At 40.5% G+C, this 18393-nt stretch overlaps 1 protein-coding gene across 5 annotated transcripts in view; it reads right to left on the reverse strand.

Annotated features, from left to right (window-relative positions):
* ITPR2 (inositol 1,4,5-trisphosphate receptor type 2) overlaps positions 1-18393 on the reverse strand; it is a 500503-nt gene that overhangs the window by 55504 nt on the left and 426606 nt on the right. For 3 of the 5 annotated variants that reach the window (XM_047065390.1, XM_047065391.1, XM_047065388.1), the window contains 2 exons: positions 9100-9230; positions 7610-7775 (listed from right to left, as the gene is read on the reverse strand). In XM_047065390.1, the coding sequence (XP_046921346.1) occupies positions 7610-7775; positions 9100-9230 (297 nt within the window). The remainder of the gene's footprint in view (positions 1-7609; positions 7776-9099; positions 9231-18393) is intronic. The other 2 variants (XM_047065392.1, XM_047065389.1) reach the window with 1 other exon arrangement.

Consider the following 18393-nt stretch of genomic DNA (forward strand, 5'->3'; position numbering starts at 1 on the left):
CTATTTCTATCTTAGCCTCTAGCACTGTACCGTCTGACTTATTTTTATCAGCACCAGGCATAGTATCTGGAAAACAGTAGGCATTCAACTAACATTAACAGAGTAACTGAAAAATGAATAAGACAGAGAGAGTAAAGAGAAGTTTTGGAATGAAAATTTAAGAGGGCTTGATGTCCAATCAGAGGTATAGATTTAGAAGCATCAAGCATGACCCTAAAGTCTGACCTGAATGACTGAATTTATGGTAATATCACCACAGCAAGAGGAAAAAAAAGAGAAAGAAAAGACTGGGGGAAGATATGTTTGCTTTGGGGTGTGTTGAGTTTACGATGCCTGTCGAACAACCGGTGTTGGGCTGCTAGGTCTAAAGCTAGAAACTCTGAACAGAGATGTCAAGGTGTAAATATACTAATTCAAGGATAAATGACATAAAATTAACAATGAAAGCCACGGTATTGGAAGAGATGAGCAAGGCAAAAAGAAAGGAAGGATAAGAGGTACTTTGTGCGCTCAACACAAACGTTTCAGAATACCTATGTCGTATTTCCCACACAATATGACTAAGGTGAGGGCACATACCCACCCACCACCCATGTGTGCCTGTCTATTCCTCTTCTCAGCTTTATTTTTCTGCATAGCCCTTGGCATCATGCATTCTATGTATGCTGGAAAATAAGCTCCATGATGGCAGTACATTTTGTCCAGTTGTGCTCACTGCAATATCGTGGCACATAGTAGACACTCAATAAGTAATCACTGAACAAATAAATGCATAAATGACCTTAGTGTGTAAGTACAAATAAAGAACCAATATACTGAGAGAAGAACACATTGCCCCTCTCTGACAGTGCAGCCTTTATCTCCTATGAAATCACCTAGAAAGATCTTTAATTCTAGGCACCAGATTCCCATCAATCCTTTCTCCATTCTGTTATTTTGTCACATCTGCTCTGTCAACATCTCCCTCTCACTGGATTTTCAGCCACTGGTAATTCAAAATTAATAACTAATATGGATATCAGTGCCAATTTGTTCCTGTGCTTACTGCCCCAGCTCTGGCATCTGCTCATCATCACCCTATCATGACCGCCTTCTGGATCACTAGCAATTGTTTTCTGAGTCATAATGCTCACACATCTGGTCATTGCCTTCAAGGATAGGAATGTCCCATCTGCTTTCTTCGCCTGTCGCAGAATCTACTTCCTCCTCTGTTGCTACTTGGGTGTCACTTGGTACGTGTTGTCCTGGAGCCGATTCTCTCCTACTGTGGAGATTTTCTCCTCTGTTGTTCGATACTATATCCCTCTTTGGATCACAGTTTAACACCCAACTCTTCTAAGAATCATTTACCAAGTAATAACTATATCATAGCCTACTGGTACAACCCCAAATATCCCAACTGTTTAAATCATTCTTGTAACTAAGTTCTTATAATGTATACGGTACGTGTTAGATCTTACATACGGTAAGCAATTCCAGGAACAGATGCATATCTAGATATACATTATCATAATGCTTTTCACACATTTCTGCTAAAGTTTCTTTGAGGGCAGAGAGCAGAGAGCCTTTATGCTACTGAGGTCACAGGGATTAATAGCTGAAAGTGCCTGAGATTACTTTGCAAATTTTTCTTTAATTCTACATGATTTTAAATGTTCACATTAAATTTGTTTTACTTTGTAGCATTCTATTTGTTCTAATATAGAAAATACTCTTGGGGTGCCTGGGTGGCTCAGTTGGTTGAGTGTCCAACTTCAGTTCACGTCATGATTTCACAGCTCGTGAGTTCAAGTCCTGCGTCGGGTTCCGTGCTGCCAGCACAGAGCTTGGAGCCGGCTTTGGATTCTGTGTCTCCATCTCTCTCTGTCCCTTCTCTGCTCATGCTGTCCCTTTCTCTCTCTGCCTCTCTCTCTCAAAAATAAATAAACATTAAAAAAATACTCTTTACATTTATTCTTAGGTTAAAGTACTTAAATGGCTTCTCAAATTTTAGAATAAATGTGAAGCTTCTGGAAAATAGACCATGTTGATCTAATATCTCCTTATGCCTCCTGATAGATGACCCAATATCTCCATGGGAATGCAGATGCCACAGAAACAATACCCTGAATGTGACAAAATTTAATAACTTGGAATTGTTGCACCCAGGTTTTTTGTCTGCAGTATATGTCAGTTTAGTATTTACCCACTTTATCTTCCTTTTGTAGGTTATAAGTCACATAAATATAGAGATAATGTGGGGTGCCTGGCTGGCTCAATTGTTTAAGCATCCGACTTTGGCTCAGGTCATGGTCTCATAGTTCGTGAGTTTGAGTCCTACATCAGGCTCTGTGCTGACAGCTCAGAGCCTCAAGCCTGCTTCAGATTCTGTGTCTCTCTCTCTCTCTCTCTCTGCCCTTTCCTTGCTTGCTCTCTGTCTCTTCCTCTCTCTCAAAAATAAACATAAAGAAAAATTTTTAAAAAATAGAGATAATATTAATTTGGGCTGATTTATTGAATAGTCATTCAGCAAATATTTGTGAATGGTCCCCAATACATACTACGGAAGCATAAAAATAAATAAGGCATGAATCTGGATCTCTTAAAGAAGGGAAATTAATGTGCATTGAAGGCTTACTCAGTTAAGCATTGAGCTAGGAATTTTGATATATGTGGTCTCAATTATACTCTCCAAACCCCACAAGATGGCATTATATTCTCCACTTTCCAGATGAGGGAACAATAGTTCAAGGTGAAAGGAAGCTTGGCCAAGATCACATATCCAAGATGTGGAACCAGTGTGCCTACTTAACTATAAAGTCCATGCCCTTTCTATGATATGACAGTGCATAACATCCAAGAGATATGACAAGAGACAAAATACATAGAGTACCACGGATCAAAGTGTGATGCGAGGACTTGCTGCTCGTTAGTGAAACCAGAGAAGGATTCATGGAATAATGGCATTAGAGCTGGTCTTAGACAGAGGGTTGGAGTTCAATAGCTAAGGAGTTTGGGCATTCCAAATGGAAATACTATAACTGAGAGTCTCTACATTAAAGATGAGTAATGCAGTTAGGCTGGAAGTTGAGCTACAAACAGGAGAACATTGGGTGAAAAGGTGGGCAAAAAAAAGAAGGAGGCTGATTGTGGAGCACCTCACAGGCCAGAAAATTTGGAATATTAGAGTTACAGACTGTGCCATGCTATTGATAGCCTTTTGAGTAAGAAAATGATGAATTCACACTGGAAAAATTAATCTGGCAGCATTGAGCAGGATATTTTGGGATGTGAGCCAAGGTGAGCCTGCAAAATCAAGGTGTGGCTGTGGAATGTGTAGAAGAAAGAGACTGAGACTGGAAGAGCAGATTCTTTAGCACATGGTAACTAGTGCACCTAGAATGGGAAAAAGGAGATGTTAAAAACGATGGAGAAGCTCCCAGCCCAGATAACTGAAGGCACCATGGGATATCATCAGCTGCAATGTGGAGGTCAGGATAAACTGGTAGGTCAGAGGAAGACGATGGGAAGTCGGGATGCACTGGTTTTTAGACATGGTAAATTTGGCTGTCAGGAAGTCATGCCTGCATAGATGTCAGTCAATAATTGAAAACAAAGGACAAAAGCCTGGAGAGAGGTTGGAGCTGTGGTTGCACATTTGGCAGTAATCTGCATAAAGGTGGTATTAAAGAGGAGGGCAGAGAGAAGAGACAAGAAGTCAATGATAAAGTCCGAACTGCTTATCCAGTGGTTGGAAAAAAAACATTGGGCCTTGTGATGGAACCAAAGAATGAACAATCCAAGGCAGAAGAAAAGGTCAGCAGGAAATTAATGGGGAGAGTTGAGAAAAACATTCAATTTTGTGATGAGGGTTATTGTGGTGTTTTAAGGAGTGTATAGGTTATAGGTTTCTTTAATAACTGTGAAAAACCAAAGAGAATTTTGACAGCAAAGGGAAAGTTTAGAGGAGCAGAAATAGTGGTTAAGTGATGGACTTGTTTTGCTATTCATGTTTCTTGTTAGAATACAGGAGATAGGATCACGTCCTCAAATGAGGCTCGATTCTTACTGATACATTCTTCCAAAGAACCCTTTCTTCCAAAGTTGAATACTGACATAATAGATATTATGATCATGAAGAAAAGGGTTTACATGAATCACTGTTGAAGCAAGATCCTGTGACACAAAGAGAGATTTTCAAGGGCAGCATCTTCTTTTCCCCCATGGGACTCATGCTTCCATACAACATTTCTCTTCCCTAAATCCCCCAAATTATTGTACAATATCTTCCTTGGCTCCATCCCAATCTTGCTTCTCTCCATCTAATTTAGATCTAGAAAGACAAGACTCTTTTTGCTGCCTCATTTCCTTCCAGTAAGTCTCCCTTCAGCATTGTGCAACTTATCCTTGTGGAAAGTTCTCCATCTTTATCTCGAGTCACCAAAGGCTCTACTTCAGTTAATATGTCTCTGGCCTTCTCCGCTTTGAAATAGTTGATAATCAGTCTCTGTCTTCCCAAGGATGCACCCTCCCCTCATGTCCACATGCCACACATTCCTGGTTCTCCTTACACCATTCTGACTGAACAGATTTGTGTGTGTGCATGTGAGCGTGCATGTGTGTGTGTGTGTGTGTGTGTGTGTGTGTGTTCCTCATTCTCTCTTAACTCTTCAGTGCTAATGTTTCCCACGCTAACCCATCTTCTTCTCTTCCCCCCTCAGAAGCCTTTCTCCACACTTCTGTTCCACACACAGACTGAAGATTCCCCAACTGCTGTCTCTACTGCAGACTCATTCTCTGAGGCTCAGACCTATGTTGACCTCTGTGCTGGGTGTGTCCCACTGGGGTGTTCAATGTATGCTGCAATTTCAGTATTTCTAAAGCCAAACTCAGCATATCTCTCTCTAAATTCTTCTTCTTCTTTTCTTCTTAAATTCAACTGTTGGTACTACCATCCACCCAGACACCCAACTATCTTTCATATCCATTTCTAACCACTGAGATTTAAAAATTCTGTCCCTAAATATTTCATGACCCAGTCCTCTACCTTTAATACTGCCACCCTAACTCTCCTACATCACGGTTTCATTACTTTTCACGTGGACTACGTCCTAACAAACAACCTCTCATAGCTGCCCTATTGCTCTAAAACAAAAATTAGACCCTGTATTCCTCTACTTAAATTCTTTAATGATTCAGCATCCTCTATAAGTCTACAGGATAAAGTCTAAGTTTTTTTTAACATAAAAGGCCACATATGATCTGGCGAATCTCTTCCTTGGACATGCCCTGCTCCAAAATTCATGCTCCAGAAACACTGAGCTCCTTAGAGTAACTGAAGACTTTCATTGTGCTGTTCTTATCCTCCATGCCTGTTCTTATGCTGGTCACTCTACTTCTACCCATCTTAATACGACTAATTACCCTCCATTTTTTACCATCAGCTCAGTGACCATTTCTCCTTGAAGCCTTTCCTGACTCTTTCTTGACTGTCCCTTACCACAACCTGAAGGGGTATAACAACCTGTGAGCTTCTCTATTATGTCTCTGAAAGTGTTTTTTTTTATTTTTTTTATTATGAAATTTATTGTCAAATTGGCTTCCATACAACACCCAGTGCTCATCCCAACAGGTGCCCTCAATACTCATTACCCACCCACCCTTCCCTCCCACCCCCCATCAACCCTCAGTTTGTTCTCAGTTTTTAGGAGTCTCTTATGTTTTGGCTCCCTCCCTCTCTAACCATTTTTTTTTCTTCCCCTCCCCCATGGTCTTCTGTTAAGTTTCTCAGGATCCACATAGGAGTGAAAACATATGGAGTCTGTCCTTCTCTGTATGACTTATTTCACTTAGCACAACACTGTCCAGTTCCATCCATGTTGCTACAAAAGGCTATATTTCATTCTTTCTCATTGCCACGTAGTACTCCATTGTGTATATAAACCACAATTTCTTTATCCATTCATCAGTTGATGGGTATTTAGGCTCTTTCCATAATTTGGCTATTGTTGAGAGTGCTGCTATAAACATTGGGGTACAAGTGCCCCTATGCATCAATACTCCTGCATCCCTTGGGTAAATTCCTAGCAGTGCTACTGCTGGGTGATAGGGTAGGTCTATTTTTAATTTTTTGAGGAACTTCCACACTGTTTTCCAGAGCGGCTGCACCAGTTTGCATTCCCACCAACAGTGCAGGAGGGTTCCCGCTTCTCCACATCCTCTCCAGCATCTATAGTCTCCTGTTTTGTTCATTTTAGCCACTCTGACTGGCGTGAGGTGATATCTGAGTGTGGTTTTGATTTGTATTTCCCTGATGAGGAGCGACGTTGAACATCTTTTCATGTGCCTGTTGGCCATCCGGATGTCTTCTTTAGAGAAGTGTCTATTCATGTTTTCTGCCCATTTCTTCACTGGGTTATTTGTTTTTCGGGTGTGGAGTTTGGTGAGCTCTTTATAGATTTTGGATACTAGCCCTTTGTCCGATATGTCATTTGCAAATATCTTTTCCCATTCCGTTGGTTGCCTTTTAGTTTTGTTGATTGTTTCCTTTGCTGTGCAGAAGCTTTTTATCTTCATGAGGTCCCAATAGTTCATTTTTGCTTAAATGTTAAATAGCCATGATACTTATTGTGTTTGTACTCCACAATAGACTGTGAATACCCTGAAGACGGGCATGTCCAATTCATGTTTGTTTCCTTGGAAGACAGTTCATTGTTACAGTTCATTATTTGGTACACCTCCAAGTGTTAGAGGAATGTTGGAAAGGTTTGGAAGATCCACTGAGGAGAATGAGATAGTTGACAAAAGGTGAACCAAGGAGGAAATGGGATTTATTGAAGGCCCAATTGGAGTTATAGAGGATAATGTTGTAGTGAAGCCTTCACTCTTGTTTTGTGACTTTAAGCAAAAGATTCTTCAGCTCAGCATGGTAAAAAAGATGGTGAAGGTAACCCGGACTTGGTGATTATTCAAGGAGGGGGAAGGATTCCAGGGTGCTAGGCCAGCTACAGAGACAACCAAAGCCAGAAAGGGCTGTGGTATATTGAGAATAGGGTAGAGCCAAAAGGAATGATGAGGCAAGGAGAAAGTTGGATGAGTCTGAGAAAGCTAACAGTGGGAGAAGGAGAGGAGAGTATGAGGTGTGAAGTGGTGTGTGTGTGTATGTGTGTGTGTGTGTGTGTGTGTGTGTGAGAGAGAGAGAGAGAGAGAGAGAGAGACAGATGAAAAACTGAGAGAAGTTACAGTCAGTGAATAGAAGTTCAAGCTGCTAGAAAAATCATCTGTGGATTCACAATCTAACAAAATAAAATAAAAATCATTCTGTCATTTAATCAATATGTTATTGTGATTAAAAATCTGTTTGCCAGTTGGTGTAACCTTTTGCAACACATTCTACAGTCAGAGGATCATACAAATTGCAGAAATAATGACAAGATAGCTTTGAGATATAATTCATCTATCTATTTCTGGAAGCAGAGAACCCTAGTCCAATCCTCGGTTACATAGTTTTTGTCTAGCTTTCATTTTGAAATTATTTTTCCCAAAGCATGACAAATAAAAATCACTCTAGCCCCTCCTTCCTCCTGGACAGTTTCTTCATCTATTATTTTACTATTCCGAGAACACTTACCACAGATGAAACATGTTGTCTTTAGAATTTCTTCCTTTTTCTGTTTTTCACTTCTGAGATCAGCAAAAGTATCAATGATAACACCAAAAATCAAGTTAAGAACGATGATGATAACAATGAAATAAAAAAGAAGGTCATATACCACTCGGGCAGCAAACAAGGGCTCCTGAAATAGGATATTTTAAAAGTATATCAATATATATACACATTTTCAAGGCAAGTTGATTTGGCATATTGTCTAACATGGAGAATATATTCAATTAATGTTTCCTGAATAAATACAAATGGTACTCCAAGTTGGAAAAAAAATGACACACACTTTCTATCTTCATATTCTTTTCCTTAAGTGTCGTGAAATAAACGTCACATCTGTTTCCCAGAAGCCCTTGTATTCTCTAGGACTTCTACCCCTCCCAACAATCAGACACGTACCTTTTCTTAAAAACCACTTCCCTGTATGATTCTGCTAACTGCATTTTGGCACATTGGGACCCTATCCCAGAAGCTACACGAAAAGCAGACAAGTAGCCATTCCAAAAGTCAGTGATTAGGGAGCTGAGAAGGACTTATCAGTTTCTAGAGTAGATTTTGTTCTTGGCCTTATAGGGTCAAGGACACACAGCTCCAGGTTACTTCTCTTTGATGGACAGTATGAAAACACACATTAGAGATTCTAATCCAGCTGTTTCATAGATGAGGCACCATTAGATGAACTGACAATATGCTACAGCCGGCCTGTTGGAGAACTGAGATTTTTTTTTTTATGTCTCCAGCCTGGCGCTTGAGAGTTTTGTAGCTAATGAGAAAATTTTCAGCCTTGCCATTTTAATATACGAAATCATGTTAGAATTTGTTCAAATTTTATATTCATCATGGATAAATAATGGTGGCCATTACTATTCAGAGACAAAGAGTAAAATCTTCATGCCTGAGAAGACTGATAGACAAGGAGCAGCATAGTTTCTGTTATTTATGTAACAATTAACTCCTGTATGAAGTTTGTAGGCATGATCTCATTGCTGTAATATAATACACAGTTCAAATTTGGAAACTTTTCATGACATACCTAGATTTTTTTAGTACATTAGCTATTTCTGTGTAATTCTAGCATACAATGAATTGGTTTTAATGGCCACCATTATACTTTGAAAACAAACAACATGATATGGTATCCTGAAAACAAAAACAATACTGTAAATGCTATTAAGAAGGTTTTAAAAAAATGATTATGTTCAGGGGCGCCTGGGTGGCTCAATTGGTTAAGTGTCCAACTCCCGGTTTCAGCTCAGGTCATGATCTCACAGTTCCTGAGCTGGAGCCCCCCGTGGGGCTCAGCGCTGACAGTGTGGAGTCTGCTTGGGATTCTTTCTCCCTCTCTCTGCTCCTCCCCTGCTCGTGCTCGTGTGCTGTCTCTCTCTCTCAAAATAAATAAATAAATTATAAAAAATGATTATATTCTTCTTGAAAAAATGTTTTTTTCTCCAGCTTACATCTTTCGATGGCCTTCTCAGAACATCTCCCACGCCGCCGCCATTCCTGAGGCCCTGGTTCAGGACAGTGACAATGCACATAAGGAGCGTGTCACACGTCCTTTCAATTCCATCTTCATACTCTTCATCTGCTATGAAAACACACAAATTAAACACCGCAGCAAGCTCATGTTTTTAAATACGCTATCGTCTACTTCTGAATCTCAATTTCATTATAATTGTGCCACGACACAATTTTTTGAGATCACACAACATGCATTAAAAGTTGCAGCACGTGACTGACACAGACTGAGAAGGTCGCGCAATGGGATTCTGAAATATTTGTCTTCTTCCATCGGTGAAAAATCACAGGATGAAAAGTACAAAATATAAGAAAGCTAGTATGCCTTGTGTACTGTGTCGTGTGGGGAGGCTGTGGTAAGAGCTCAGGAAAACAGCTCACCCAGGAGGCAAAGATATTGCAGGCGAAGGGACATGTGAAGGCAGTTACATGGGCGTGGCTTCAAATTCTACTCTGTCCCAGTACTGAGACTTGAGCAGTCACTTGACCTCAATATCCTCATCTATAAAATGGGGAGGTCTGATTAAGCGTGAAACCCTTCAGAACCTTATATTTAGGATATGTAAAACACTGCACAGAGATTAGCATACACCTAGTAGGTGCTTAAAAATTGGGGCAGATATTATTTCATTACTTTAGCTAAGCATCTAAGCTATTTTATTTATATATGTTTTTATTTTAGAGAGAGAGAGATAGTGTACACACACACGTACACACACACGAGTGGAGGAGGGGGAGGGAGAGAAGGGGAGACAGAATCTTAAGCAGGCTCCATGCTCAGTGTGGAGGCTGACACAGGGCTCCATCTCACAACCTGAGCCAAAACCAAGAGCTGGATGCTTAACTGACTGAGCTACCCAGGTGCCCCTAAGCTCTTTTAATGTTGAGCATTGAGCTATGGACAAGAATCACAATGTATTTATGTGAACAATTTATTACATGGGAATGTACTTATGTGAAAATATTTAGGAAGAGATGGGGAGACAGAAAAGATACAATGTGACAGAAAAATTCCTGGTCTTATTTTGTTTAAAGGTAAAGTTACCAGACTTGGTAATTATTTCCCAGGCATTTAAAATAGTGAAAAGTTCATACTAAATTGGATATTAGAATCAGGATTTTCTAAAATTGGTAAGTGAGCAGAAACATATTTTTCTTGTTACAAGGTTAAAGAACCATAAAGGCATTGACTTTTGGAATTGTGTGGCCACAGTGTGTATGTCAAAGCAGGAGTATGGAAACAACCAGAGGAAAAAAAAAGAAAGAAAGTCTAATTTTGTCTACATGATCCAACCAACAGCCTGTTTGGTACTTTGTTACAAAAAGCCTGATCTTCCTCTTGTGAACTGACTTTAACTTCACATGGATAGGGGATCCCAATATTTTCACCTTATTCAGAGCTGTTTCTTTTTAAAACATAAACATATACCTCGAGAGGAAAGCTGAAGTCAGAGATGGGCAAGTATCAAGCTCAGCTTCAAAGCTAGCAGCAGATTCTGAGCCAGACCACTTGCCTTAGAGGTGAGCCTTGAGGTACATTCTGATTGAGAAAGTAGAAGAAATAAAACTGCTTTTGGAGGAAGGAGAAATGGGGAAGAGGTGAGGCTCGCAGGGGCAGCAGCGCAGAGGAAGAGACAAATCAGACAGAGAAATCTCAGTGTGCAACATGCTAGTTAGGTCTCTGACACCTGAAGGTGGGTTCTAATGTGATGGCTAGGAAGACCATAAAGAAAACTGGTTAGAAACGCATGAGAGGGGGCACCTGGGTGGCCCCTTCACCTAAGTGTCCAAATCTGGATTCCAGCTTGGATCAGGATCTCATGGTTTGTGAGAATGAGTATCAGGCTCTGTGCTCACAGCATGGAACCTGCTTGGGATTCTCTCTCTCCCTCTCTCTCTGCCAATCCCCTGCTCTCTCTCTCCACTCTTTCTCAAAATAAATAAATAAACATGAGAAAAAAAATAGAAATGTATAAGGGAATTAAAGGAATTTTAAAAAGAGAAACACGGTTTTCCAGTAATGAGGTCATATGGAATAGGTCTATATGCTACTTTGCTATGGTTAGACTTTCAATCAAAGCAACCTTATATTTAGTGGAGGGATCTGGGTTCATATATTTAATCAGAAACTACCTGGTCATGTCACATAAGTGCTTACTAATGACTTAATATGTGCCAGATTGGTCAGTACATAGAAGCCACATGAAAGTCCTCCCATCTCTCCCCAAGAATTTAAGAATGAGGTTGTTCATTCTGTCACAGGTGAGCTAGTAAAATACACACACAATTCACATGATTAGCCATTGTGAAATAAAATTCATTGGCTGCAAATATATATAATGAGAGTACTGACCTTCTGTGTGGCATATAAACAGGGGGAGAATGCCCAGGTCAGGTCAATGACAACAATTGATATTCACTCCATAATATCCGGTGCAGAGGCATGCTAGTTTTATATAGCAACCTCCAAGAGCTTGGTTTTAATAAGGCTCTATCTTTGTGAGATGGATTTATTCACAATATGTTAAGCCAAGTTCCCAGGCCTTCAGGTTGAAAGCCAGGCCCTGAGTCATAGTAAATTCACCTAAGTAAATGCCACCTTGTGGAGACCTACCTACATAACCACCTTGCCTTCTCTATGCCAAACCTGCCTCATCTCACTACCTCAACAGACCCTGTGCTAGGTGCCGGGTATACAGGTGGGGAGAGCAGAGTGTGGGGGTCCCTAGGAGATTTGTGGCTTCCTAGGAAAGGTGGGTCAGCAGGTGAACAAAGACAATGCAATGTGCAGGCAGGGTGGTATGCATCTCACAGGATGGGGGGCATTGGGGACAGCATCTTGCAGGAGGTGACGCCTGAGTTGAATATTGAAAGAGATATTGCCTGGCTAGTAATATCAGCAAAGTAAGACATTCCAGGCAGAGAAAGTGGGATGAGCAAAGGTCAACAGGCATGAACGCATATGAGGTGCTTTTGGAACCGCAGGTGTATTGTAATGACCGGGCCTTTGGTGCATGTAGACAAGTGTGAGAAGAAAAACAGGAAGGGGCCTGTTTATTATGGAGAGACTCGCACACCCAGATAAAGGGTTTCAACTTTGTCTGAAAGCCAAGAGGAGCCACTGGAGAACTTTAAATCGGGGCAAGGTGGTTTATCAACTAGCTGATGAAACAGTATGAGATAGAATATTTACTTAAATAATAAGGCAAATTCACATGTGTTTAAAGCCACAGAAGTGATACAAAGAAATCAGAATAGAGGAAGAACACTTAATACTAGGGTAATGAGAGGGGAGTCCCTCTAATGACTGTAGCCTCTGAGTTTGCCTTGAATATTTGATGGATTAAAACAGTAGCAGAGAGGCATTCACATGGGATGGCCACAGAGCCCAAGAGGTAGAAAAACATTCACCTATATGACGAAGATAGAAGATCAAATAAACCAGTATGTAGAGGAGTGGAAGATAATTCTGGGGAGAGAAACTGGGGGCTCTCTGTGAGTTTGGGTTTTATTTTGCAGGCAATGGAGTATCAAGAAAATCATGCATTGGGGTAGGGGAAAAAATACCCAAAGCAGTGATTTCTGGTAAGCAGTCTAGTGGTGATACAGTAGCTGAATTGAAGAGAAGAGAATGCCTGGAGGTAGAAAGACCAGATAGGAGGCATAATGTGTGATGAGCCTCAACAGGGTGATGGCCATGAGAATGAAAAGTATGGATGAACAGGAGGCGCCATGACCCTAGGCATGAGGGAGAAGGCAATGTTACACATCCTACTGAAGCTTCCAGCCAGAGCTTACTTGGGAACGGATGGTCCCATTAAACCACAGAAATTGACAACTGAGAAGGGGGAGCTGGATGTAAGGTGTTATGATGAAGACAAAGAAAGAATTTCAGATGATTTCTGTGTGTGTAGAATGAGAAGATGAGCAAACATTTTTAAATTTGTTAAATGTTTGTTTATTTTTGAGAGAGAGACACAGAGCACAAGCAGGAGAGGGGCACAGAATCCGTAGCAGGCTCCAGGCTCTGAGCTGTCAGCATAGAGCCTGACATGGGGCTCAAACCCAGAAATTGCGAGATCATGACCTAAGTTGAAGTCGGATGCTTAACTGACCAAGCCACTCAGGCACCCCAGAAAACATTTTTAAAAGCTACAGAGCACAAGACAGCTGGGAGAGTAATGTGACCTTAAATTCAGGAAGAAAATAATTTAAAGATGGAGAAGGCACAAAAAAGTGTAAAAATTACAGAAGAGTCAAAGGCAATGAGAAGCAAGAAAAGGTCGCTGGATTGAACATTTAGGTCATCAGGAAACAACAGGAAGATGGTAGACAGTGAAACAGAAGACGGTTGATGCAGAAATCAAGGAGAGAGGGTAGGTCAATTGTTTTATAGGAAACTTTGGTCCTGAAAGGAAGGAGATGGATTAGTTTGTGGGGATAACAGAGAGCAGAGGAAGGTTCAAACAGATGGTAGCAAGGAGATTTCAAATGCAAGAACAATAATCTAGCTAATGGTGGCGAGGGGGTAATGATGAAAACAGGCAGTTACAAAAGAAGCGACAGCACAGGGGCACCTGGGTAGCTCAGCCAGTTGAGCATTCAACTCTTGATTTTGGCTTAGGTCATGATCTCACAAGTTTGAGCCCCATGTTGAGCTCTGTGCTGGCAGTGCAGAGCCTGCTTGAGATTCTCTCTCCCTCTCCTTCTGCCCCTACCCTGTTCTAAGTAAATGGATAGATACATAGAGAGATAGATAGATAGATAAATAAATAAATAGGCTTTATGGAAAAAAAAGAAGTGACAACACATGCTTGTGTACAGGCAAAAGTAAAGAATTCATGGAAATAGATGGGTCATGTGGACACACTTAAAAAAGCTAAATATATACCTGTAAGAAACTGAGAACATCACTTGGCCCATGGGGGGCAACAAATGTAGGTATCATAATTTCATTATTGGTGATAGAGGGCTACAAAATCTTATACAAAGTTATAGTTTTAATACAACAAACTTTATACTTGAACAATATGGGGTTAAATTATCCTCCTTTTCAGTTGAGTATGAGTAAAATAAAGTGGTTTTTCTTAATTCATAAAAGAAATTCAAGTGTTTTATATGAAGAAATGAATAAAAATATATTCGATTGGCTCCGATCCGAGGTGTTAGTCTATAAATTTTTTCAAATATTGGGCATGCTTGAATTAAGAGCTGTTAATAAGACTATTTTTTTCTGTTTTAATAATTAAATTATCCATTTTTAATGATTTTTTAGAAACAACAGATTATCACTAAGATATATATCTGAAAGCCTGAGTGCAATTGAAAATTTCTTGTTCGTTAGTTTTAAACTTTAACTACAATCGCTTCATTATGGAAATTCTTTTTTAAAAATTTTAACCAGAAAGAGAGACTTAAAACGCGGGGCCCCCAGTGGGAAGCCAAGAAGTAGACTGGCACTAAGGCTGATTGGTTTCTGCTATTCCTCAGTCTCTTTCATTAAAGTAAAATACCAAAACATATTACATTTGAATTACTCATTAGTGTGAGAAATCTGTGAACTTCCTCCCTTTTCTGTATATTCAAATGACCTTTCCTTGGAAAATACTTGTAACTGTGTTTTGTAAATTGCCTAAAAAAGCCCTAACCTTTCTAGAAAATCAGTTATTAAATTTTTCTGGTGTTTCTTTGGTGATTATATTTGTCTAAGAATTCAGGTAGGTCTGCAGCAAATGAAATAAAACTTCTTTTTATTTTTTTTTCCGACCACAGTTGGTTGCCAGTTACCGTGCGAATGTGCGGCTCCTGGGACAATGACCCTACCGGCATCTGCTGGAGCTTCCTCGGGGACCGGCCGCTGGGCTTCCCAGTCACCACAAGGGTTGTTATTCTGCTACTGTGTATGTGTCTGGGCCTTTTGTAACACGGACCTGCTGTCCACAAGGTAACAAACCAAGGCCGTCACAAATGCACGCTAGGGTTTGCAAATTAAAATTTAACTCTGATCGTAGACATAGAAAAGTTATTTTTAAATCTCAGTGGCACATGGTGCACAGCAAACACGAGGTTCTGGCTTTTATTCACTTCTGCAGTAAATACATGTGGCCAAGGGCTAGAGGATCAAATCTGTGGACTTTTCAGCCCAATGAATTTTATCACTTAACCGTGCCAAATGCAAAACGGGCACAGGGGAAAGGGTAGACGCATTAATACAGGCATTCCTGCAGTTTTAAAGACTGATTTAGGAATGATTGCCATCAGCTCTGGCTCCCAACAGTGTTCCTGTCACCCTCTGGAGCTGACATTCCTCTGCTGTCCTCATCTCCATTCTCTGGGAGCTTCCCTGCAAAATCATACCTGCCTTTCCCTGCTCCCAGTGCAGGTGGAGCCTAAATAAATGGAGACTTTGCTTCTGGCGTAATAAGCCAGGAAGAATTGTCCCCATCTGTCTATCCAGAAAAGGGAAGTTCTCTTCTTTGGGTAATATATGAGGTGAGTCACAGGTTGTAGAGGTTTTTATGAGAAGCCTTTTATGAGTTTGTATTCAGAGTTGTAAATCAATATCCAAATGGACTTTGTGATGGAACAGAGTTTCTCAACCTCAACACCATTCATATTTTGGGCTGGATAGTTCTTTGCTGAGGGGGGCTGTCCTATGCTTTGTAGGATGTTTAGCAGAATCCCTGGCCTCTATTCATCAGACGCCCCTAGCATTCCTCCCAGTTAATCCTTTAACTAGAAGACAATAAAACTTAGAAGACTGGAGGACAGGCCCTGGAACTGGAGATCTAGCTTAGTCTACGAGCTATTGTGACCTTACTTAAAGTTTGTGTCCTTCAGTGTTTTTACATATAATGTTAGGATAATTAAGAGCATCTATCTACACCCTTGACATGCCTCAGGGCCCTCATCCATGCTGTTCCCTGTGCCTAGAAGGTACTTGCACTACCTCTTGGTGTGATTGGCTCCTTTTCATGCTCCAAGTCTCAATTTAAATAATCCCTCCTCAGAAAGGCCTTTCTGTTTGCTCTACCTACAGCCAAACTCTCTTGTGATTATCTACCATAGCACCATTTGTAGGACTCACCATATTTTATGACTGTTTAGGCCTCCCCCCCTCAGTGTTTTATAAGTTCCATAAGGACTAGGATCATGTTTGTCTATTCAATACTATGTCTTGAACACCTAACATGGTGGCTGGCCAGTAGTACAGGCTCAACAAGTATTGCTATATGAAGGAATGAATAAGGTTTTATAATTATAATAATTAATTATTAAGGGTTTATTAATTATTAATAATTATATATAAATATATAATTATTAATTATATAATTAATAATATCATCATCATGTATACTGAATCGGCTTAATGAATTTCTGGTTTTACAAAAATACTCACTTTTTCTAAAACGTTAAGATCAAAATCTCACAATCAGTAACAGCACATAAAACAATTACAATAGAATGCCTGGTTGGTTATCCATGACAATTGTATAAAGCCTACAATTTATAAGATTGTACAGAGCTGGGCAGCCATGTCCTGGGACACGCTCACAGCACACAAGAGCGGGAAGATCTGACTCCAGGACAAGAGCCTCTGGCAGCTATTTCCCCGAGTCTTAGGAGCTTCTGGCTCCCATGCTGGGGATGAGCATCACTAGCCCAGCCACTGGGCTGGCCCCTGGGTCTGCCATCTTTATAGTCTCTGGCAGGAAGAATGCTGGCTTTGTGTTTGGTTCACTGGCAAAGTAATACTCTTTTCTTAAAATCAAACTATAGTTAACGTATATTTGCTTTGACATAAAGGAAATAATTTTAAGGTAATATTCAGAGACAGAGGGGCGCCTGGGTGGCGCAGTCGGTTAAGCGTCCGACTTCAGCCAGGTCACGATCTCGCGGTCCGTGAGTTCGAGCCCCGCGTCAGGCTCTGGGCTGATGGCTCGGAGCCTGGAGCCTGTTTCCGATTCTGTGTCTCCCTCTCTCTCTGCCCCTCCCCCGTTCATGCTCTGTCTCTCTCTGTCCCAAAAATAAATAAACATTGAAAAAAAAAATTTTTTTAAATAAAAAAAAAAAATATTCAGAGACAGAGGAGCAAGGCAGGAATTGAGTCACTATATACTTGGGACACTGTTGTTAGAATATTTGTGCTAAAAAGAAAGTAAATTTTTTAACCTATTACTTTTCACACTGTGAAGGAGAAAGAAGGCTGTATTGAAAAGAAGATAACAAGTTCTAGTGACAATAGATTGAAGTTCAAGATGGGGTAAAGATCCTAAGAGCTATTTAGTTTTACACAGCTACTTAAACTATGCCCAAGTTTCTAAAATAGCTATGATATTTCTTTTTATTTATTTTTTATTTAATTTTTTTAATTTTTTTAACGTTTGTTTATTTTTGGGACTGAGAGAGACAGAGCATGAACGGGGGAGGGTCAGAGAGAGGGAGACACAGAATCTGAAACAGGCTCCAGGCTCCGAGCTGTCAGCACAGAGCCCGACGCAGGGCTCAAACCCACGGACCGCGAGATCATGACCTGAGCCAAAGTCGGACGCTCAACCCACTGAGCCACCCAGGCGCCCTTATGATATTTCTTTTTAAATCATGAATAATAAGAAGAGAGGAGCATTTATAGACCTGAATTTGAGATTGTGATAGATTCAGCAAACTGCTGACAAATAAGCCTGATGCTGATCCCCAAGATAACATACCAAAATGGATCATTGAAAGGATGGTGTGGGAAGAAGGAGGCGTCAAGAGAAACCAGCATGGGTTCACACTAACCTCAAACTGGGGATGTGACAGACATGTGTCTGGGATTTGGCAAGGAGACTCTGAGGAGTCTCATGATTTTTCTTTTAAAGATAGAGAAACATGGGCTCACTGATAGTTTATTTAAGACAGAGTTCTCTGTGGCTGAAGAATTGCACAGAACATGACTATGTCAGTCTGAAAGCATGTTTCTAGTAGCACGCTAAAGATTTTGAGCTTAGCACTGTCCGATGTAACATTTCTAGCACTTTCAATGAAAATCTTCCTTTGCAGAGGTGGGCAATTTTGTTTTTCAAAGAGGCAGATGGGAAATGTTATAGGCTTTGTGGGTGACATAAAGCCTCCATTGCATCTTTTTCTTTAAAGAAAATACTTTTTAAAAATGTTACAACTAGTCCTAGCCCAAGGACTGTACAAAAACAGGTGGCAAATCAGATTTCCCCACGGGCCATAGTTTGCCAATC

This window comes from Lynx rufus, unplaced genomic scaffold (assembly GCF_022079265.1).
Source record: "Lynx rufus isolate CCGP_SWC_20201006 ecotype Redwood Valley unplaced genomic scaffold, mLynRuf1.p SCAF_7, whole genome shotgun sequence".
NCBI lineage: Eukaryota > Metazoa > Chordata > Mammalia > Carnivora > Felidae > Lynx > Lynx rufus.